The sequence below is a fragment of the Rhinopithecus bieti genome, unplaced genomic scaffold, assembly GCF_001698545.2.
Source record: "Rhinopithecus bieti isolate Rb0 unplaced genomic scaffold, ASM169854v2 scaffold_42745, whole genome shotgun sequence".
Taxonomy (NCBI): Eukaryota; Metazoa; Chordata; class Mammalia; order Primates; family Cercopithecidae; genus Rhinopithecus; species Rhinopithecus bieti.
The window spans coordinates 3,671,780-3,696,319 of NW_016819184.1; the positions used below are offsets into that span (position 1 = coordinate 3,671,780).

General features: G+C 43.5%; 1 protein-coding gene across 1 annotated transcript in view; it reads left to right on the forward strand.

Annotated features, from left to right (window-relative positions):
- Positions 1–24,540, forward strand: part of ADAM12 (ADAM metallopeptidase domain 12) — a 321,053-nt gene that overhangs the window by 204,846 nt on the left and 91,667 nt on the right. Inside the window, exons 6-8 of the mRNA XM_017858613.1 lie at positions 8,147–8,333; positions 17,171–17,236; positions 18,346–18,417. Of these exons, the coding sequence (XP_017714102.1) occupies positions 8,147–8,333; positions 17,171–17,236; positions 18,346–18,417 (325 nt within the window). The remainder of the gene's footprint in view (positions 1–8,146; positions 8,334–17,170; positions 17,237–18,345; positions 18,418–24,540) is intronic.

Consider the following 24,540-nt stretch of genomic DNA (forward strand, 5'->3'; position numbering starts at 1 on the left):
CTCTTCTGTCACCATCCTTGCTCAACCCCCCTCCTTGATTTGAAAATTGCCTCCCCCACTGTGCTTCTGTCTCCACCCCTGCTTTCATCACCATATTGCACATTCTAGAAGGTCGTATTTTAAAAACACTACTAGATCATATCATAAATCCTGCCAACCCATTGCACTCCAGCCCACCATGGCTCTCCGTGGCCTACGTGTCAAAGCCTCTAGTTCAGTCTTATGCTCGCTCAATAGTCCTGCAAATATTTAGTGATCACTTACTCACCTACTGGTCACGTGCAAGTTGCAAAGCTGGTTCTAAGAAAAACAACAGACATAAGGAGACTATTCCCTGGGTGTGTAAAGGGAGCCAGATATCAATTTAATAAAATGTTGTTAGTGAGGGGAAACAGGTTGCACAAAACCGCATGAGGAATTCTGCAGAAGAGCCCTAGATGCTGGGGATCCTGAAGGAAGGGTTGGCTCACCTGGACCTCGAAGGTCATGCATCAGCCTCTAAGGTCATCCCCGGCATTAGTGCTGTGCGTGACCCTGAAGAGGAGGCTGGCCATCCAGTGTGATGAGGGCAAGTGACCAGGCCCAGGAGCCGGGTCCCGACTGGGACATCTTGGCTCTGCTGCTGATCAACTGTATGGCTGTGTCTGTTTCATAGGGCTACCTTCACAAACTGCCACAAACCAGGTGGCTTCAGACAGAAATTTAGTCTCTCACTGCTCTTCAGGCCAGAAGTCTGAAATCAAGGGGTCAGCAGGGTTGGTTTCTTCTGCAGGGTCTACAGAACAATCCCTCCCACATCTGCCTCCTCACTTTGGGTGGCTTCTGGCCATCCCTGCTGTGCCTTGACTTGTAGATGTCACTCCCGTTTTTGCTTGCCTCCTCGCTTGGCCTTCTTCCCTGTGTCTGTGTGTCTCCTCTTCGGACTCTTCTAAAGACACGTGTCATTAGATTTATGGCCCACCCTAGTCCAGGACAATCTCATCTTGAGATCCTTAATTTAATTACATTTGCGAAGTCCCTTTTCCCAATAAGGTCACATTCACAGGTCCCGAGATTAGGACTTAAACATATCTTTTCTGGGGGCTGGGGGGACACTATAGAACCTCCTACAGTGACCTGAGGGCTCTCATCTTTATTTTCCTCATTAGTAAAATGGGCTCATGTTATCTGCTTTATAGGATTGCTGTAAATATTAAAGAAAATAATATATTCCTGGCTGGGCGTGGTGGCTCACACCTGTAATCCCAGCACTTTGGAGGCCGAGGCGGGCGGATACGAGGTCAGGAAATTGAGACCCTCCTGGCCAACATGGTGAAACCCCATCTCTACTAAAAATACAAAAATTAACTGGCTATGGTGGCACATGCCTGTAATCTCAGCTACTCAGGAGGCTAAGGCAGGAGAATTCCTTGAACCAGGGAGTCTGAGGTTGCAGTGAGCCGAGATCATGCCACTGCACTGCAGCCTGGTGACAGAGCGAGACTCCGTCTCAAAAAAAAAAAAAGGAAAAGAAAATAATACATTCGAGATCCTGGCTCATGGGGGCCATGGAGGGTCAAGAGTGACTGCTGATAGGTCCAGAGTTTTGCAGGGAGTGATGAAAATATTCTGCAATTAGATAGTGGTGATGTTTGCATGACTCAGTGAATATGCTAAAAACCACTGGATTGCATGCTTTCAAGGGGTGAACTTAATGCTATGTGAATTATTTTTCCATAACACTGTAATTTTAAAAAGGAGCCTGACTCAGGGAATCTTTTCATACATCATAGCTGCTATTATTATTATTGGTGTGCTGGTAATGCTGGTAATAACACTTTTTTTTTTTGAGACGGTATCTGACTCACTCTGTCACCCAGGCTGAAGTGCAGTGGTGCGATCTCGGCTCACTGCAACCTCCGCCTCCCAGGTTCAAGTTATTCTCCTGCCTCAGCCTCCCAAGTAGCTGGGATTACAGGCACGCACCATCACGCACGGCTAATTTTTGTATTTTTAGGAAAAATGGGGTTTCACGACGTTGCCCAGGCTGGACTGGAACTCCTGACCTCCAGTGATATGCCAGTCTCGGCCTCCCAAAGTGCTGGGATTACAGGCATGAGCCACCATGCCCCGTCCTTGGTAATAACTATTCTTAATGTGTTTTATCACAGTTTAAACTCTTACCTCTTCAGTCGTGCTCCCATACCCTGGTCATGAGTTATATTTGAAATGGGAACCACAGGCAAGGGGTCTTTGCATGTCTCGCCTAGTGCCTTGCACATAGTAAAGGGATAAAGAATATTTGTTTCAATTGTACCTGAGTAGTTCACATGGAAATTGCTGAAGCCCTGTGGTGCTTATGTGTTAAGTAATACTGCTGCCATGACTGTTTATCAAACATGTATGGGGTGAGATATTACTTTCACCCATGAGTTCCTCCAAAAAAAAAAAAAAAAAAAAGCTGAAATTAAATTTCAAGCCAACTGCTTTTCCACCATATGATCGACAGCACCACACTGAGACCAGAAGTCTTTTTCTAGGAAATTCAGTTAGCAGTTGGACGCTGAGCTAGCCAGGATAATTCATGTTTTCTAATCATCGTCTTATTACAGGCAGTCAAAATCCATGTGCCACTGTCCTGCTTGCCGGGTACAGTCAGAAAAATCAGGATCAGGCATTAAGCGACCCTGGTGCCTGCTGCATCGTGGCTTTGGAGATTAAAAACTGAATTTTCAGAAGGACAAAACTTATCTTGAGGAAATATGGGTCTCCTGAGTGTTCACTTTGAAAGCTAAAATAATCAACTAATAACATTTTAATAGATTCCTCTTTGTTTCCAGTCAAGGAAAAACAACAGGATTTTACGTTTTAAAGGTTCTCAAAGCAGCGGTTCTGCTGCTGGTTCTCAAAGCAGGGGCTCCATTTTCTCTAATTCTAATTCTAGTCCTTTTCTTTTTGAATTCTGCTTTTTTTCATGCTCCTGCTGGTTCTGGGCCCTTCTCTCAAAACTGCACAAAGAGAAACAGGCGAGTGTGAGGTTGAGAGGTCCAAGCCTGGAACACACAGGTCCCGACTGGGTTCCCAGCTCTGCCACCTGCACACCTTGGACAGTGGGGTCATGGCGGGAGCTGCAGCCATGATCAACAGAGTGCTCAATACGGAGCACGGCCCAGAACCTGGATCCTAGAAGAGTGACACAGGGGGTGACCCTCACCACCCTGAGAACTCCTTTCTGTCTGCCCCAGAATGTGGCCTGAGCCTGGGGTGATGGCTGGCCCAGCCTCCTCCTGTCACTCTAGAGAAGGGACCCACAGTCTTCATCTTTCCCAAACATTGGAGACTTTCTTCTCATCTTTTCTTCCTACTCTACCAAGGGAGAAAGAACCCCACATGCAAAGTCCACTGGATTTAAATTCCATGCTCTGACAGTCTTCCAACTTCAAGTTTACAACTAAGTATCTATGACATTCAACTTAAAACAAATTACATTCACTTATCTAACTCAGGGCCAGTAAGGGCTGTGAGAACATCAAAATGTTGTACCTCAGAAACCCTGAATGCTTGAATTTTGTGTCCACTGTTGTTTCCAGCAGTTCTTTAGAGCTAAATAATTAATTATACCCAAGATGGTCCAAAGCAATTATTTAATTAAGCTTATAATAGGCTGCCAATTGTTTGCAGTAAAGGGAAGGCCTTCATCTTGATTTCTCAACATCTGGCCTTTGGATGACTTAAAAGATAAAAGAAGATAAGGGAATATTTTTACGACTAAGTAACAATTGCTAGAAGTATTCCACTAAGTAGAAAAACTTTTTCAGTAATTTGCTTCTCATGATTAGAACGTGGTGACATGTTTTACGGTAAGTGTCCAGCTTATTTAGATCTAATGTAAAATCGAAAATGTTGCAATACAAAATGAAATGTTACTGCCATTTTCTTTTTAGGGCAGAATTGATGGTATTCATTTCCACTTTCCCCTTGCCTGTTTTTGTTTTTTTATTTTTGAGAGGGAATCTCGTTCTGTCACCCAGGCTGGAGTACAGTGACACATCTTGGCTCACTGTAACCTCCACCTCCTGGGTTCGAGCGATTCTCCCACCTCAGCCTCCCGAGTAGCTGGGACTACAGGTGCGTGCCACCACACCCAGCTACTTCTTGTGTTTTTAATAGAGATGGAGTTTCGCCATGTTTTCCAGGCTGGTCTTGAACTCTTGACCACAGGTGATCCACCCACCTTGGCCTCCCAAAGTGCTGGAATTACAGGCGTGAGCCACCGCAGCCGGCCTCCCTTTGCCTATTTTTTAAAGTTCGCGTCCTTAATTTAGGTTTTTAAAACTCAACTTTAATAAACAAAATCCTCTCCTATGTCTTCCAAAGTGAGAAGTCTACATTTTATTTCATAAAAAACATCTTAGAGAAAGAGACACAAGCCACTCCACAGAGTTGTTGACCAAAGTGATCCCTGAGTAATCTGTTTGGTGATACACATAGACACCAGTGTGGGGGAAGACAACACTTCATAGAATGACTTTTAGTCAATCTGGCCTTTGGATGATTTAAAAGGAGACATGAGAACATTTTCATGACTAAGTAACAATTTCTACAAATTTGGGATTTGAAAATATCAAAAAATGTTTTAGTTGCTCCAAACCACATTGGACTCCCTCTTCTCTGAAGCATTAAGTTTTACGATTCTTTGAATGCACATCTTAGCTCTCACGTGATTTTTAATTGTCCCGGGTATCTTGATGCTGCCTTGTCTATTAGGATACAAGCATCCTGAGCATGATAGATCTGTTTCTCCCATTGTCCATAACAACTCATAAAACAGGATTGGTAGAGTAAGCCAGCTAAATAATAGTGAGTTGATTAGTCTGTATTTGCTTACCAGTTGTGTTCAGAATAGATACTTGACTAACTCAAACCTCTTCCTTCCGTATCATTTGAGCGTTGAGATACTGGCAATCATTTTTTTTTTTTTTTTTGAGACAGAGTCTCCCTCTGTCACCAGGCTGGAGTGCAGTGGTGTGATCTTGGCTCACTGCAAGATCCGCCTCCTGGGTTCACACCATTCTCCTGCCTCAGCCTCCAGAGAAGCTGGGACTACAGGCACCCGCCACCACACCCGGCTAATTTTTTTGTATTTTTTTTAGTAGAGTTGGGGTTTCACCATGTTAGCCAGGATGGTCTCGATCTCCTGACCTCGTGATCCGCCCATCTCGGCCTCCCAAAGTGCTGGGATTACAGGCGTGAACCACCACGCCCAGCCTGTCAATCTATTAAAATTTAAGAGTTGTTAAACCTACGAATGCACCATCAATGAGCATAGGATGATGAATGACTGAACAAATAGGTGAGCAGTAATGAATGACATAGGAACACCTTACACAGTCCCTTCTTTGGAAAGAAGCTTAGATTGAGGAAAACTCATGGAGTTTGCAACTTGACCAGCTATTCCTCGAGGATTGATGTATACCTAGATCCTTGGGTTGCTGTAATATAAATTATATATTAGAACTAATTATATATTATAATAATACATATTATTATATATTGTATATAATTATATATTGGAACGAATGCCCTAAACATCATTTCTGCAAAATGTTGTGGTTATGTATGTTGGGGCTCAGAAACTGATACTCCAAAATATGACTCTGACATGCTGAACTGTAGAAAATCCCTCAAGGTCTCTCTGGCCCCTGGCACCCTCCTTCACCCCATCTCTGTCTCTCCCAAAGGACAGGATGAAGTTGTTCTCTGAAGTTCCTTTATCTCCCTAAACTGTAGACCCTCCAGAAAAGAAATCACTTACCTTGGTCCCTCTCTGAGTTTTCATTAACTCATGTCACAGGAAGAAAGACTGAAGCCTGTTGACACATCCGGACAGACTTTTGTCATAAACAATCGTCTGCTCTGCGGGCCCGACAGACTTTGTCCCAGGCCACTATATGTTCTTCAAGCCCAGTGAATTCCCCTAAAAATCATTTACTCACCCCCTAAAATTATCCATACTTCTCTCCCTTTCTCCTAAGAAGAAGAGTATATAACCATCTGTACCCTCATTGAGTAATCATTCTTCTACAATTCACCTGTGCTATGCATGTTAAAATAAACTTGTATGCTTTTCTCACATAATATTTCTGCCTTTTGTCAGTTGATTTGTAGTGAACTTTCAGAGGGCAAAGGGGGAAATTTTCCCTTAACCCCTGCAGGTATGGATGTGAATTATTCTAGGGAGAGTCTGAGGAGGTTCATGTCTCACAAAAGGTTAGTAGTCAGTGTATTAAAAGGGTCCGTTTCCAGTCAGATGAATTTTGCATGAAAATTTTGTGTCTTTCCAAAGTGGAGAGATAGTGGTCACCTTGCTAAATAACATAAGGTACTAGACACGTGGGAATTCAGAGTTGCCAGTTTGCTGTTATCCAAATTGTCATTTCTCCAAAGAAAACCTTTCTCTCAACATCAGGAAGCACCTTTTAAATTAAAGCACTTCACTGCCTCACCGTAGGAAAGAGAGAAATGAAAATCAAGCTGCAGGCCAAGGTTGCCATTGTTTGAAGGAACCCAACAGCCCAAGGCTAGCATTCCTCATTTCCAGGGAGTGGGACGTGGCCTTAGCCATGAGCTCCAGAAGGTCAGACATGTGTCATGGTCCATGGCTAAATGTCACCTTCTGTCTCTGCAAGTTAGAGTCTTCAGCAAATTTGTCCATTTTTAAAAAGAATCTATGCTTTTATTCCCAAACCTAAAGGTTGGCTCAAAAGGTTCTTTCTTAGTTATTGTCATTCCCAGAAATGTATTTATATTATTAATGCTATATTTTGTATCACGGAGCCACGAGTGACCAGTATTCCTATGAGCAAATGGGTTAACAAAATACAGAACTTTCCTGAAATTGTCAGTCTTCCGATTAACATGTTAACAGATGCCTAATCCATGGATCTGCCCTTATTAATAGTAAAGAGAGCTACCACCTCTCAAGCACTGACTTGGGGCCTCCCCTGGGCTGTTTTGACTCAATGACATAGCAACCCTGAGAAGCAGGCACCATTATCCCCATTTTACAGGTGAAGAAACCAGGGCTGAAAGAGACTAAGAAAGTTAAGGTCATATAACTAGTAACTAACAAACTGGAACTCAAACCCAGAGCTTCCAGACTCCAGAGGCCACCCTCGCAGCATTGAGACTGACACTTCTCCCTGTAGCGTTCCTCGATTCCAGAAAAAGCTGAACACAGGATCCAGAGGCCAGACCTGAGCCTTCAAGAAGCAGTGCTGATGCTCTGTGTACTTAAGTGGGTTCTTTTATGCACACATCTCCCACAAATTAAATAAGTAAATAAAAAATATAAATTTGTACTCATGCTTATAATTCCATCAAATATTTAGGAAATAGGGCTGATCAGGATAAATAATTAGATCTAGGAATTATCATTTCATAAATAGATTTTCTAATGGCTTTTGGAGCAACTTGGATGGAACTAGGACCATTATTCTAAGTGAAGTAACTCAGGAACTGAAAACCAAATATGGCATTTTCTGGCTTCTAAGTGGGAAGTAAGCTCTGGGTACACAAAGGCATCCAGAGTAATATAATGGACATTGGAGACTCAGAAGAGGGAGGCCAAGAGGTGGGGGAGGGATGAAAGACTACCTACAGGGTACAGTGTACACTACTCGGATGACAGGTGCACTAAAATCCTAGACTTCACCATTACACAATTTATCCACATAACCAAAAGCTACTGTACCCCTGAGGCTACTGAAATTTTTTAAAAAGTTAAACATTTCCCTTTTGCCATGTGGCTGCTAATTCAGATATAGCTATCTTCTAAGCAGTTGAAACATCTTTTTCCTCATTCTTCTTCCCGGCAATATATCTTTGAGACATAAAAGTGATAAAACATACAAAAGCAAAAGGCACTGTATTCTTTACCATAAAATATTTCAAACAAAAGACAGTTCCTAGGTTAACTTTCCAAAAGATTTGCGAAATGAATCAACGCAAACATATGTCACAGAAATGTCCTTTCTGATTAAAATCTGAGAATATAAATAAATTGGTATTTCTCTTTTCATTCTCTCTCTTGTTAAGAGCTGTGTCTTAGCCATAAACAAGAAGCTGCCCTTAAAATTATATTTTTTTCTTATTTATTTTTCAACAGGGGACTTATTATGTTTGAAAATGAAACCTATGTCTTAGAACCAATGAAAAATGCAACCAACAGATACAAACTCTTCCCAGCGAAGAACCTGAAAAGCATCTGGGGATCATGTGGATCACATCACAACACATCAAGCCTCACTGCAGATAATGTGTTCCCACCGCCCTCTCAGACATGGGCAAGAAGGGTAAGAGGGATACCCGATTTTGTGTCTCTGGGAAGCTAGGAGCTCAAGCTATGGATACCCAACACTATGATATCTGGAGAAATGTTGCCATCTAGATGATGTGGCATCTGGGGGATGGAAGTACCCAGTTTATCTGGAGGTGGTAGACATTATACAGTGGAGCGCAACCATAACCCAAATCCCCATCACTGTATTGCAGATGTCAGCCTCAGACTCATTAAAATACGCTGGGTGAAGTCACATAGTTGGGATCAGAGGATGACAAAATCACCATTCATGAAAACTCCCAAGAGACCCTGTTATGGTCCTAGGCCCAGGGTTGGGCCCCACCATGGCAAGCAAGACAAGATTGGACCCTGACCTACTCTCTAGCAGCTCTCCATCTACTGGAGGCGAAAGACCACATAGAGCTTTCTTTATGAGCAAGTTTGGGTTCTTACTATAATTTGCAGAGAATTCTCACTCTTTGCCCACATACTTATGCAGAGGTGAATGGGGCCTTCCTCCATGTGGTGTGCCTCAGGAATCTTTCTTACCCACAGTCCCAGCTGCAAATGCTTGTCCTAGCAGTCTGTGTTTTCTGGCCACTAGCCCCTGGATCTGCTCATAAAATGTCTTCGTTTTTGCAGCAGCACTGGAAAGAGTAGTTGCCTAAAGGAGTCTGCGCTGCAGACAGTATTCCCTTCCTGACACGTGTAGTGTCCCACCATGAAACCTCCACGCCTAAGGGCAGCCTGCCCTTTTTCTGTCTGGCATTATGTGGGCACCAGAGGACACAGTAGAGCTCTGTTAACAAGGATTAAAGGCGATCATTCCCAACATTTGGCTGGAGGCTCTGAATTTAAATAAGCAGAAACAGATAGGAAATTATCAACAATTTCCTGATTTTTCATTTCTGGATTTCCTGTTCCTCTGTTGACAAGAAATCAAGAAAATTTATATATAGGATGTCACTTGTGCTTATATTTGACTGTCTAGGAACATTTCTTCCAGGTTCCTTCTAACACATTGTTGTCTCCTAACTTTAATTTCAGTAGACCACTGCTTAGTACTCAGCATTTAATGAATATTATTCTTGGTTCATTCTAAATCATTTTTCTATTTGGAAACAGTAGAGGTTATCCCAAATGATATCTTCTCATTCTTCTTTTTTTTTTTTTTGAGACAGAGTCTCGCTGTGTCTCCCAGGCTGGAGTGCAGTGGCGCAATCTCGGTTCACTGCAAGCTCTGCCTCCCAGGTTCACACCATTCTCCTGCCTCAGCCTCCCCAGTAGCTGGAGCATATGCCACCAGGCCCAGCTAATTTTTTTGTGTTTTTAGTAGAGACGGGTTTTCACCATGTTAGACACCATCCTGACCTCGTGGTCTACCCACCTCGGCCTCCCAAAGTGCTGGGATTACAGGTGTGAGCCACCGCGCCTGGCTGATACCTTCTCATTCTTAGAATTCCCCTCATACCTGTGGATAGATGTCTGTTCCCCTAAAACTGCTCTTATCTGAACCAGTTCAGGACTTTTAACTCTAATTTTACATTCATTCTTTCAGTCCAGGTATTCTGCTCATGTAACCCTCACGTCTTCTGTTTGCTAGTGTGTCTCTAAGAGTTTCTATGGCAGGTGCTCACAACCTCTTTTTCGTTTCCTGCCCCATCACAGGACGGAGAGGAACTCTCCCATCTGGTACTGTGGCTCACCTTGACATTGCTGCTTGGTGGCAGAACACTGTATCCTCATCCCAGGGAACAGAGCTTGAAAATTACCCCCCCCCCCACCTCCACTCCCACAAGCTCAGGAGACTTTTCATCCTGTGCTTCTCCCCGCTACCTGTCTTAGTGATGGACTTAAAGACCAGCCTCTGGGGTCCCACGGCGTGTTTATTTTACTCTTCAGATGCTTTTGCCTTTGATTCCAAACCTTGAAGAAGATGTGATTAAGCTGTGGCTTTACCGGTCATAAACAAGTAGAACATTTGCATTTTGTTTTCCAGGCTCTTTGCTTTGAGTACCTTGTTGAATGCATGTTGCCCACGTTATGAGATTTATAACTTGATGGTTTAAATGACACTCAAATATGTTTGTCGTTTCATTTAGCAGTACAAACTTGGTCTGTACTTGCCAGCCATATTTTAATTCTTTTAGCTTACAGCTCTCTAGAAGCATAATTGTAATTTGGAATTATTTTGACTTGTGGAGAAATGGGGAGAATGGGAATAACAACGGTACTTTGTGAATAATGCGTGCTGAAGTGCAAATGAGCCTTTAAATTGAAAAGGGAAGGCATTGATGCCAGTCAACTCAGTTCTCAATATTTCTCTCTAGAAAGCGCTGTGATGGTTTTTATGGAAGAGAAAGCATCCTGGACTTAAAATGCATGTATATAATGAAAATGGTGCGAAAAATAATTTCAAATACGTGGAATCCTTGTGAATTGGAATTATATAGTAGATTATTTTGGTGAGCACCTATGGTAAATATGAAAGGGACATTTCCTGCCCTGCTTATACTGCCTTTGTTTCATTCTTTAAGAAAAAGAAAAAATCGATGGAAAGGCTGTTAACTAATCTTGTTTATGCAATGCAGCAACTGCATTTGTTTTTTCCCTATATTTTTCTGTCCCCACTAAATGTTAACTATTGCAAAGACTGGTTTGCAGACTCTGATTTTCTGCAGATGTTTGCGTTTTCTTCACAGAGCATCAGGAATAAATCTGCACTCAGGGTATACACTGGCTGTGATATAAACCTGAGCTATTGTTTGCCTTTTTCCACAAGGCTCTACATTAGATTTTAGTGAGAACCCAAGTTGCCCCTCGAAGGGCACAGAGAATCAGGGGTGTCACAGTCAGCTCGTTCTCTCTGTGGATTTTTGAGTCCAGCCTGAAGCCTTACTGCTCAGCTCCCCCACGGCAAACTCCTTCCCTCTCCATCGGCTACTCATTCAAGAATGCAAGCCAATTTTAACATTATCCTAAGCAAGCTCTGAGCAAGGCAAAGACGGTACATCTACTGGAAAAAATCACATAAGACATCCCAAAGGCAAATGCAAATTATTTTTGAATTGCCTTTTCTTTAGGGATTATCTGTGCCATTGTTCCCCTCCATTAGTATGGAGAATTATGAGTCAAATGGAAAAGTTGCTGCCTTCTCTGAAAAGAAATGTTTGCTTGGGCCGCTGTGTACATAGAGGACAGCGAGTTGGGGAGGTGCGGTTTTACTTCCTCGAAGGTGGCCATTCTGAAATGAACTGGTGCCACTGCTTTTGTGTTTCTAGACAGCCTATCATATTTGTTTAATAGAAGGCACCGTAGTGGTGGAGTATTTGTAGCCATAGTAGTATATAACACATTATATGTAGAGCCTAATGAGAGCTGAATATCAGGAACTGGCCAGAACTGTTTGAAAACTCCTTAATTATGACAGGCATACTGAATTCCTCTCTAACAACCATCCTTGCTTCCATGCCTCTTCTAAGAGACCATCAGGTTCTCTTACTACCTTAGTTGTTCTTAAAGCTTGACAGTGGGGGCCGGGGCACGAGGCTCACACCTGTAATCCCAGCACTTTGGGAGACTGAAGCAGGCGGATCACCTGAGGTCAGGAGTTCAAGACCAACCTGGCCAACGGGGGTGAAACCCTATCTCTACTAAAAATACAAAAATTAGCAGGGTGTGGTGGAAGGCACCTGTAATCCCAGCTGCTTGGGAGGCTGTGGCAGGAGAATCACTTGAAACCAGGAGGCAGAGGTTGCAGTGAACTGGGATCGCACCACTGCACTCTAGCCTGGGCGACAAGAGTGAAACTCCGTCTCAAAAACAAAACAAAACAACAAACAAATAAACAAAAACGCTTGGCGGTGGGGAACAGGGCAGCACCACTTCCTTGTCCCTGGGCTTTGAATATCTATTTGTGTGAGTGGAAGCTCCAGTTTTCCAGGTGTGGATTCCTAGTGAGTTTCAAATCCACTGAAGCTCTGGATAAATAAATAATAGACCTCACTTGTGTCATTTGTTTTAAGGCTTAATTTCAATACTTCACGCTTGTCCCTATTAACATTCAGTTTGCCCGATTCAGCCTATTCTCCTGGCAGTTTGTCTCATTTATTTACTTCTGCCCACCTACATGTCAGCCAGGTGTCAGAGGCTGTATCCTGTGTGGATGTGATCAGTGCATGCTGTCCCCATGCCAGTCACGGTCAAGGATGGTGGAGACAACCTTTCCTAACCGAAATCGGAGCTCAACCTACAAATATGCGGAAAAATGATCTTAGAGTCAAGGCGTGGAGCCTTGCTTGAGCTAATACTGATTTTTTTCTTGCCTGGAGGAAGAGAAACCAAACTTCTGATTCATTTCATTTGCCGATCTTGCTGGCAATGGAAACATTGGCTCTGGTCTCATTGTGATTGTTTTTTTCTGGCTATCGGATGATAGCACAGCCTGCTTGCATGTGGCTGCCCATGTCCACGATGACTGCCACCTCTCACCTGGACAACTGCATGGCCTCCTCAGTGCACTCTCGGCTTCTAATATCATCCAGTATCATCCCCCTAGAATCCATTCTCCTTCCAGTAGCCAGAGCACTATATATAATATATACTAGTATATTATAATATATACTATATTATATATTATAGTATATATACTGTATTATATAATATATACTATATTATATATTATTATATACTATATACTCTATATAGTATATAGTATATTATATACTATGTTATATACTATATATTATATACTATAGTATATTATATACTATTAGAATATATATACTTATTAGTGTATACTATAGTATTAATCAGATAAATATATTAAGATAGATGCTTAGATATAGTAAGTAATTTGAATATCATAATATATAAATCATACTATAGATAATTATTTGATTTTATATAATATATAATATAATTATTAATTATATTATATAATGTGATCAATATATTAATTTTGTGATAATATATGATTAATATATATTATTTTGTATAATATATATAATATATATGTCTAATGTATACATATCTATATATATTAATCTATAAAATACTATATATTTGAGATGGAGTCTCCTCTTCTTGCGCCTGGTAGTCAGTGCGTGCGACATCTTCAGCTCCACTGCACCTCACCTCCCTGGTTCAAGTAATTCTTGTGCCTAGCTCCGGAGTTAGCTTGGCGGACTACAGGCGTGTATCCACCACGCCTGGGCTATTTATGTGATTTTTTAGTAGGGGCAGGGTTTTACATGTTGATCAGGCTGGTCTCGAACTCCTGACCTCAAGGGATTTGCCCACCCCCTTTCGAGCGCCTCACCAAAGGTGCATGGAATTAAACAAGGCGTGTAAGCCACTGACACCCAGCGCAATACTTTATAAAAATACTCACATTCAAGGCCCCAATGCTCTATAATTTAAATTAGGCTACACTCAACACTCCTAATGCCAGATTGAGCCCAGATGTCCTGATCCCTCGTTCCACCTCGCCTCTCATCCTTCTTGTCGCCCATTCCCCAGGACTCCAGCCATAAGCGGGCCTGTTGCCAACACCAAAAGCTCTCCACAGCCTCAGGACATCTGCTGTTGCCTTATCCGTCGTGCCTGGAACATGTTCTGCAATCTTTCCACACATGCGCTGACTTCTATTCCTTCAAGCAGCTCGCTACCTTTAAGGCCTGCCATCTACCCCACCTTCATCCTACCTGAAACCACTGTTTTATCCTTTAGCTTGTACTTTTCACAGACTCTCTCATTAGTTTTTGGGCTGTATGGGCTCCCTTCTCCAAGCCGCCCAACCAGAATATGAGGTTTCCAGGAGGACACTGAGTTTCAGGTAATTGATGGGTTCCTTGTCCACACTGATATCGCCTAGCACGCCCCCTACACGTGCTAGCACAAAACAAGCAATCCCTGGTAGATTAGCGTTGGGATGAATAAGTGTTGAATACAAGATGATGATGAGCCTCATATGAAGAAAGATTTGCAATAAGGGATTTATTGCAGCCCGTCTCAACTTGCATTTTCTAAACCTTAAGTTCCATTGCCAAGAGTCCTGATTGCAGGTCATGCTTGAGGGGATCTTTAGTCCTTGGAAACTTGGCTGTGAATGACTTTGAGAGGACCCAGGAACTAGGTTCTCTCATTAGAGCAAGATCAAAAGAGGGCCTCATGCCTCCACCTGGGAACGGAGATTTTGGGCCAGATCTCAGAGGCTGGCTAGTATACCCAATATTAAGAAGGGGCTTTTGTTCATAAACCCCCACAATGAAAATTTCATCGCTAGCAACCCAGTTTCCTTTTTTTTTACAATCTTTCTTAAATATTATTATTTTAACTTTCTTCTTTAAAAAAACAAAAAAACAAAAAAAACAGGATACACGTGCAGAATGTGCAGGTTTGTTACATAGGTATACATGTGCCGTGGTGATTTGCTGTACCTACTGACCTGTCCTCTAAGTTCCCTCCCCTCATCCCCCACCCCTCAACAGGCCCTGGTGTGTGATGTTCCCCTCCCTGTGTCCATGTGTTTTTATTGTTCAACTCCCACTTGGTTCTCTGTTCCTGTGTTAGTTTGCTGAGGATAATGGCCTCCAGCTTCATCCATGTCCCTGCAAAGGACATGATCTCATTCCTTTTTATGGCAGCATAGTATTCCATGGTGTATGTGTACCACATTTTCTTTCTCCAGTCTATCAGTGATGGCCATTTGGGTTGGTTCCATGTCTTCAGCAACCAGTTTCAAATGTTGCTCTCCATATCACAAATTTAAAAACATGATTCTTTGTTGTTATGGTTGTTGTTTTTAACTGGAGAGCCAGATAGGTGGAAATCACGTGGGGATAATGTAAGCCTCTCTCTGTGTGTGCAGCTAGCAGTAGAATAAGCCTCTGTCCTGAGCCGAAGACTCCCCCAGTGCTTTTCTTTATTATGTGGTTAAGCTTCCCTCTGAGCTTGCAGTTCTCTGAATTCGTGAGAAAATGTAGACTTCTCTGAAAATTGCAGAGACAGGAAAATTGTGTTCACATGTTTGTTTTCATTATCTGGAATTGTGTATTTTCTGAATGGCGATCCTAAGCCAGTTGGAAATATCCCATGGTCGTTTATTTCACCCCTCTGCAGGCTGAAAAGTGTAAACGTCTAAACAACCAGATTCCTTTCCATGAGTTTTTCAACAAGAGATTCGTTTTTCATTTCTGGAGCTTTATTTTCTTCCACATAATTAGCCAAATTTGTTCATGGTTAATCAGGGAGTTGTGGACAACAGAGAGGGTTCTGCCCCTTTCACGCTTCAACGAGGAAAAAGGGCAAGGTCGTCACACTTCCAGAAGGTGACTCATTTTATGTGCACCCGTGGGTCCCATGGGGGCAAATGTTTTTTCTTTTATAAGTAACACACAGTTATCCCCATAAAGCATGCCTACAGCGTATACTTACAAAACCTGACAGTTTCTTCTCGTAACATTTAAACGTATGAAAAATTGTACCTTTCCTGGTGCTTTACTTTTCCTTTTCCATAAGGTTTCCAGATATCTTTAGGAACACCTAAATTCATGAATTAGCACAGCTGGGAAGCAAGAAAGAACACTGCTATAATACAAACATTTTCTTGTAAAATCTGTTTGGAAGATCCCGGACTGATGAGGATTTGTTTTATAAAAGATGTTTCCCTCAGGATTATGTGACTGGAAACCTGATTCAAAGCATACTTTCGTGATTTTCTTTTGCTTTTGTCTGAAAGAATGGTTATAACATGCAAGTTTTTACCTTGAAGCAGTGTGCGTAGTTAACTCATAAACCAGCAATATCAGTCATCAGGACCAAAGACCAACTCAACCCCTGCTTCCTCCAACTGCATTTTATGGCAGAAACAGAAGGCTTTGTTTTTTGTTTTTAATGTTTGCTTTTTGAGACCACCCTCCATGAACTGCTTTATTTCTCTTAAAAATGCGTTTGGAATTCTCCCAGTAATTCGCAGAAGAGTGTCAATGCTTTTTGAGGAAGTTTGATTAAAATGTGACCCACTTCAGGAGCCGCCTTTGTGGGGGACCGGGTTCCTATTTCTGCTGCCTGAATCATCTCCATTCATCCACTTCCATATCCACTTTCCATGTTCTCTCTCAACTGTTTCACTCTTATGAAATCCCTGTTCTCCAGGGGCATATTGCAGTCTTATTTTTTCTTAACTCTATTTCTTTCTGTTCTCTTTCTTGCTCCTTTTTTGTCCTCATACCTTTCTCACTTCTCTGTTCATTAGTCTGACCTTTTCTCCAGACTGCCCCAGTCTTCCATTGCTTCTAATTAGATTTTTATGTAAGCATCTTTAAAATGATTTTACGGTTCCTGTTCAAAATGTATTCTCCTCCACTTTCCTCAAGTCTCAAAACATGTACGCCTAGACCATAAAGACAAAGGGAACAGCCACAATGCATTGAACTCCGTCATCTTCTCTAATGAGCTTCAAATGTGCTACACGTGGTCTGAAATACATGACCTTTGACTGGCTCCTGTTCTAGAGAGTGCATTAATTTTGTTTGTTTATGTGCTCGTTTTGTTTAACAATCTTGACTTTTTCTGCTCCAATAATTCATGATTCAGCAGAAAGGTTAAACTCCTTTTTAAGGGTTTTCCAAATGGAAATGGAAGCTGGTCACTCATGTTGAGAAGGTTTTACAAAGAGATGGTTGGAGCTGGGGTAAACTTCTAGATGGAATGGAGGTGTGGGGGACCTGGTGGGGATGGGGGGTATACAGTCTCAACCTAAAGTGTTTGGACTGAGAGACATTCGCAGTGTTCCAGAAGCCCCAGAGAGGCGTTAAGAGAGACTAAGTGCATGTTCACTCTTGGCAGCATAAAAGAGAGACCCTCAAGGCGACCAAGTATGTGGAGCTGGTGATCGTGGCGGACAACCGAGAGGTAAGAACTTTTTGAAATTTCTCAGTATGGTTGTTTAGAGAAAAAAGAAAAAGGACATGTTCTGCAAGTTATTACTTGCTTTAATGAACCTCATTTCCTATGTGCTCTTAAAAGCGGTGGAAACAGCCCATTGGAACAATGGTTTTCTGATTTTATAAAGTATACAATATTAAAAATTTATTTGATCTATAAAGTAATGGCAAAGCCTGCAGGAAAAAACAGAGTTGCCCTATAGCTAAGCTCTCCAAACGAGGAGAATTAACTGAGGGAAATGACAGAAGGCTTTAGATTATATTCTAAAACATTTTGTGGTAAAGTTTAGTCTTTAAAATGGCACATTAAAAAAAATTGCATATGTCATTAATCCAAATGAATGAATGAATGAATGAAGGCTACAGAGACACAGCAGAAAAATCCTCCCCTCTGAGCTATGGCTTGATACTACATCCGTTTTTTATTTTAATTAATTTTGAATTAGTTTTTCTAAAGATTATCTTCTCTGTAGTTACTTATTGCCTCATTGGCATACATGAATTGGGTGATATTTTCTCATAGACTCTTTCAACACATATGAATGAAGCACAGGCCTGACTATTTTTCAGAAAACAATTCCCATTCTGGAAGGTCAGATTAGAGAGGGGAATGGGACATTTGTTGATTTTTTTTTTTTTTTTTGTCTATTCTCCTCTGGATTGTTTGACAAGTGGCCATGAGCTTCTGTTACTTTTACTTTTAATTTTAAAACAAATATAAAGAAAATTTCTCAGGAAGTTAAAATCAAGTCGATGATATGAAAAATGGCTTTGGACTGACTTCTAGTTGTCTGTTTCCTCTTTGCCAAAACATGTCACTGCCTCCATCATTTATGAGGCTGGAAAATTGCAGAAGTTGCTGTCTTGAGAGCACTTGGCTTAGGCAAATTTCAGGGAATTTCAGGGAGTCCCCAGCCGGGAAAGTTATTCAGCAGGATGCAAGCTCATTTCACCATGAACTGTGGAGGGTCCCCAGTGGTTTGTAAAATCCCAAGACTTCACATTTCCAGGAGCCAGGAAGATGAGACATGATTGATATTCTTGCTGGTATTAATGCTGACATTTAAAATTGTTAAGTTTCAGAGGCAAGGAAAAGATCTGGAAAAAGTTAAGCAGCGATTAATAGAGATTGCTAATCACGTTGACAAGGTAAGTTCTTTTTCGGTAGTTAAATCATTCAGATCATGTAAATGTTTGGAAATGAGATTGGGGGACCTCATCTGATTCAGCAAGGAGACGAGATTCTGCCTCTGGGCCTTGGGTTGGAACTGCTTCCTGTCCTCTGAGTGTGTAATTCCTGGGTCCTGGGGCAGCTTCAGGAGATGCCAGACCACAGCTGTCTGGACTTTGGTGGCCTTGGGGACATGTCTTCCTCCAGGCTGTCTTCTGGTCAGGTGGAATACCAGTCTGAGGGTGCTTTGGACTTCCCAGTTCGCTCCAGAACCCCTACAGAGTTCATTTGATCCTTTGGACTGCTCCTGAGCCAGGCCTCTCCCAGGTCTCCCGATGACAGATCCCACAGGCCCCTGCAATCTGTCCCCGTCATTGCAGGCCTGTACCAATGTAACCCTGAGGGTGGGCTTACATTTCTAAGGGATCCATAGGCTTCACTGTCCTGGAACACAGGAGTTGACTTTCAGCTCAATCAGCTATTGGAAAATCCCTTGCTAAGAACAAATAGGTCAGAAACTCACCTTTCACAAAGATGATTTCCTTGCTGGAGGAGCCCCTGGAAACCGGGTCCTATTCCTGGGGTACTTGTTCACTAACCGCTCCTCACACTGTGAGCCAGCAAAGAAAATGGCAACGCTGTCTGTGTAAACCACCTGTCCTTCCTCAGTGCATCCTGCCGGAGAGGATGTTGGCTGTTTGATGCTGATGACCCTCAGCCTAAAATAGGCTTCTTACAAGTCCCGCATATTGGAGTTGCCCTGGGAGCTTCTGAAAGCATTGCTGCTTTCAAGGGGCAGGGCAGGGGAGGAAGTTAGACCTCAGAATTCTGAGAAGCTCCCCAGCAATTCTCATGTGCAATGTGGGTGGCAACCGCTGTCCTAAAGCAACCATAGTCTCTCAGGAATACTGAGTCTCTTGCCTGCGGGGACAGTGTGAGAAGGGATCTGGTCATGGCTGAGCCTTTCACAGCCATGGTCCTCTGAAACAGCAGATTTTACACACAGTGGTTTGTGAGGGTGCCTCACTCTAGCCTTGTTTCCAAGCAATCTTATTCGATTTGAATTGCATTTTCTAAGTTTTCAGAAAAATGAAGGCAAAGGCCCTTCCAGAAATTCAGCTCCATGTTGCAAGGCCTTATGCACTCTGCATCAATAACTCAGAATGAATCAGGTGTGGTTCTTCCACTTGAGAACGTCAAGGCTGGTAGGGAAGCAGGCATGCAACCCACATAGCATGTCCAAAGCATTAGGCGCTAGATCCATGCTATGAATGGAGGTTTATGGGGATGCAGAAGAGGATCACTTACTTCTTCCCAGGGCCAGGGAGTATTTGCAGGGAGAGGATCCTAAAAGGTAAGTTCAGTTTCACCATGAGCATAGCAGAAGAGGGAGTATGTGTGATGTGGACATGTATGTGTTTTGTGTGCATGTACATGCGTGTGTGTTCCTATATGTGTTCATGTGTGTTCATACATGTGTGTGCCGTGCATGCATGTATGTGTGTTTGTGTACATGCATGCTCATATTGTATGCAAATGCATGCATGCAGAGCTAGGGCAGGAGGAGATGACGTTGCAAAGATTCACATGCTCAGGGCCCCGGCTGTTCTACGAAGCCATCTTGATGTTATTCTGCAGTGACTAGAGAGCTAGATGAATGTTTTTAAGCAGGGGAAAGACACCTGGGATGGTAGAAAGATATCCCTGCAGTTAGTGTGCAGGGTGGAGTAACCAAAGACAAGTAGGGCTGAGAGGAGCCTATTGCATAGAAATGATAAAGGCCTGACCGGGAGCCGTGGCTCATGCCTGTAATCCTAGCACTTTGGGAGGCCGAGGCGGGCGGATCATGAGGTCAAGAGATTGATACCATCCTAGCCAACATGGTGAAACCCCATCTCTACTAAAAATACAAAAATTAGCTGGGCATGGTGGTGGGCACCTGTAGTCCCAGCTACTCGGGAGGCTGAGGCAGGAGAATTGCTTGAACCTGGGAAGCCGAGGTTGCAGTGAGCTGAGATCGCGCCATTGCACTCCAGCCTGGTGACAGAGAGAGGTTCCATCTCAAAAAAAGAAGAAGAAGAAAAAGAAGTGATAAAGGCCTGACATGACCCAGGGCAGGGGAAGTGGGGATGTGAGAAGGACGAGGATTGAGAGATGCTTGAAGGGATGTGTTTCCTGATTACTATTTTTACCAGTTACTGTGTGTCAGGCTCTAAGTGCTTTGCATATGCTCTCAGGTACGTACTATTGTTCCTATTTTTAAAGCAGAGGAAGCTGAGATGGGCAGAGGTTAGTCATTTGCAGGACGAGGGATGAGTGCTAGTCTTGCTGAACCCCAGTGGCAAGGGCTCTTGGGCTCTTGGCTTTGACTCTACTCCACCTGCTGTGAGTCAGGACGTCAGGATGACCAAGCAGAGGCTGAGGGCGAGTGGGAGACCATGTGACCCCCAGTTTCGTTGGAGTGGAGAGGCAGGTAGACGATGCTTCATACCCAAGGAAAGCAGGAGCAGGAAGAGGAGTTCTGAAGGGCACTCTGAGCAGTCAGAGATGTGGGCTTGCCACTCAGAGACAGGCTATGGCCGCATGGAACTTTCTGGAAGTCAGAAAAACCCACATGGCCATTGATATCCTGGGATGGTATTGCCCTTGTTCACCTTTGAAGTAGGTCAAACTCCCTGGCAACCCCTGCCCGTCGATGTGTTTTCAGTAGTTACTCTTTGCAGATTCAACTTTATCCCAAAGTCCGGGTGCAGGAGAATCCTGGTGAAAGGCGAGTCCTGGCAAGGGGATGAAGGGTGGGTCTTAGATGAGACATCGAAGATAGCGCGGCAGTTAGAACTGGACCTCAGTCTAGGCTGGACATTAGAACGCCTGGAGGGGAGTTTGTTTGTCTATTTGTTTATATGTTTACTTTTAGAAATACTGATTCCCACACCTTGGCCCAGGGATTCTGATTTGATTGACCTGGTGCGGGGCCTGGGTACACATATTCTCCAGGGTCCTCCAGATATCCTAATGTGAAGCGGGCCTGAGCCACACTGGCCTAGAGGGCAGAAGGCTTAGGTGCCTAAGCTGGGAGCGCAGGTGCCATTCTGAGGCCAGAGAGTTGGATTGTTGCCCAGAAGGCCTCGGGCTATCCTCAGACTGTCTAATGAGGAGAGAACATGAGTTCTTCTTAGACCTCGGGAGCAAAAGGAAATGATAAACTATATTAAACCCAAACTGGAAATTGCTGAAGCCCCATTTTTAAAAAGGGATGTATTTGGGTCCTCCGTGTTTGTATTTCTTTACATTTATTCTAGGTTATATCCTGCTTCAGTTTGCAAGACCAAAAATGAGCAATTGGGGGTTTGTTAATAACTCGTACTGGTAATTAGAAAACACCGTGCCTTGGAAAAGTCCTAACAGACTCCATGGAGTTTGCCAGCCTGGCTGTCCTTGTGTTTCTGGCAGGGAGAGAGCCGATTTGCTGAGCACACAGCTACCCCTGGCCCTGGCATCCCTGTCCATCCCCAGCAGATACCAAAGACCTTGGAGGAGATACCCAGACTCCCTGGGAGACTTGGTGCTTCCAAGTCTATTAACAGATGACTCCCAGCTCCGTTACACAATTCTCAATTTCAGTTTTTCAACTCTACAAATGAAAGTGTCTTATCCCAGAAAACAATGACTGTGCCAGTGGCAACTTCCTCATTTGCTGAAGTCTTGGCTCTCCTGGACCATTCTAAATTAATAACTGCTGGCTGCGTGGAGAAAGAGGACATCCCAGACTAGAAGACAGAAGAGGGGTTTAGTGATGAAGGTGACATTCTGGAATGTTCAGGAAATTCCCCCATAAGCAAAACACAGAAGGCATGTCTGACACTCATGCTTCCAGGCCAGATGCTGAGAATTTTCCCTGGGTCCTCATTACATTCCCACAGGAGCCCGGGGAATGCACCTGCCAATGGAGCTATCGTGGGCTTTGCATCTTCCACCCTTCGCCTCTAGTCTGTCCTCCTTATTCATTAGGAAGTTAGTGTCAGCTGCAAACTCAGGGACCTGCTTCTGAAAGGACTCATCGCCTATGTATTTAATTTCTTTTTTTTTCTTTCTTTCTTTTTTTTTTTTTCCCGACAGAGTCTTGCTCTATCCCCAAGGCTGGAGTGCAGTGGTGCCATCTTGGCTTACTGCAACCTCCACCTCCCAGGTTCAAGCGATTCTCCTGCCTCAGCCTCCCGAGTAGCTAGGATTACAGGCGCCCACCACCAGGCCTGACTAATTTTTGTGTTTTTAGTAGGGATGAAGTTTCACCATGTTGGACAGGCTGGCCTCAAACGCCTCACCTCAAGTGATCTGCCTGCCTCAGCCTCCCAAAGTGCTGGGATTACAGGCATGAGCCACCATGCCCAGCCTCTGTGTATTTAATTTCTTAGGGTATCTTCACTCATGTGACAGTTTTCTTTCCCTCCTGTCCCAAACCAGTTGCCTGAAAGATGCCGTTTCCCTCATTAGACCCCAGGGGATTCTGCCTCACTGTTTCTTCCCGAAAGCCTCCAGTGCAGTGTCCCTGGACTTCCTATATGCACCACTGCTTGGCAGTTCACTCTATTGGAGTTAACTGAACTGACAGCTCAGTGTGCCATGCCTTAAGCTCCTGGTGACCTCTGAGCATTTGGGTAGCAGGAGTGAGGGCATCCTAATCCTTGCTGTCTCTGCCACTGCCGGCCCAGCCCACAGCAAGAGGCAAACAAATATTTGTTACTGTTGTGTAAACAGGTGAATCGCTTCAGCTGGGTCTCTGACTGTGTCCACATACGTTCTGGGCTTTGTAAGTCAGGCAGGCAGCTGCCAAGCTCCATTTGTACCGCACAGGGCCGTGAGCTTCTCTCTGGGCCTGGGGTCACAGTGGGCCATCTTGGAAGGGAGTCTTAGCGCTCACAGAAGACGGCAGTGTTACCTAGTGGTTTCAAACATGAGCATCAGGGTTAGCTGGCCTGTGTTCCAACCCCAGCCATGGAGGCACAATCTTAAGTCACCTGACTTCTCCAAGCCTCCGTGTCTTTGACTATAAAACAGAAATAATAATAATTCTAAACTCATAGAGTTATTTTCAGGATTAAGTCACAGCACAGAAACCACCATGGCATCATGCCTGTGATGTAGTAATGCTCACGAAACATTAGCTGTGGTGGTGGTTATTAGGAAGAATCAAAAGGAACCCGTCAGCAGCCCTGGAAAGAACTTTCAGAGCAGGCAGTAAAGGCATCGTGTATGATAACTTGATGTGAGTTTAGCGTATATGACAGTCAAACAATGGCACTGATTTTGGAGAGGGGAGATTGTCTGTTATATTACTACTAAGTATGAAATCTGTTCTAAGGATGTGGTTTGAGAGGCCTAGTAGGTGGAAATGCAAAACCCATCATTATCATGAAAAGCTCCTTGATTAGGAAGCAGCAAACCTAGCACTGAGGAATGATGACAATTAGTCCTTTGCAGACCTTCATTACTGCCTCCATGCAACACTCCTGGGAGGCAAACCTAGTGTCTCCTTCCCAGATGACAACCCTGAGCCCACGCAAGGTGTCTGACTCCGAGGACGTCTCTTAGCAAGCTGGTATAGGCATCAGCATTGGATCACCTCCATTTCTGCTTTCTGATCACTGTTACCTTTGTATATAATAGAGCTGAAAATGTAATCTCTCAGTGAACAGCAGCCAAACATGTGCATTGAGAGTTCCAGAGCCAGCCAGGAACTTATTTTTGCCCCGGAAGCCTGGGCTGGGAGTTTGCAAGTAGATGGCGTGGGCCATGCAATTCTTGATTGAAAACAAACTGTTGGACTGTGTTGCAGTCATGTAATTGTCTCGTTAACTCATTAATGTAATGTCTGTAATTGTGATCTGTTTGAAACCAAGTTGGACCAATGCAATCCGCATATATTCTGCGATGCAGTTTGTACCCCGGTCATATTCTCCTGCTAACCCAGTGCTCACCAGATGACTGTGGGGACTAGCAAGGGAAAAGATGAGCTTGCCTTATGTGGGTTAGAATCTAGGGTCAGATGTTCAACTTTGAGGATTTTCTTGTACTTTAGTTCACCATGTTGGAATGGTGCC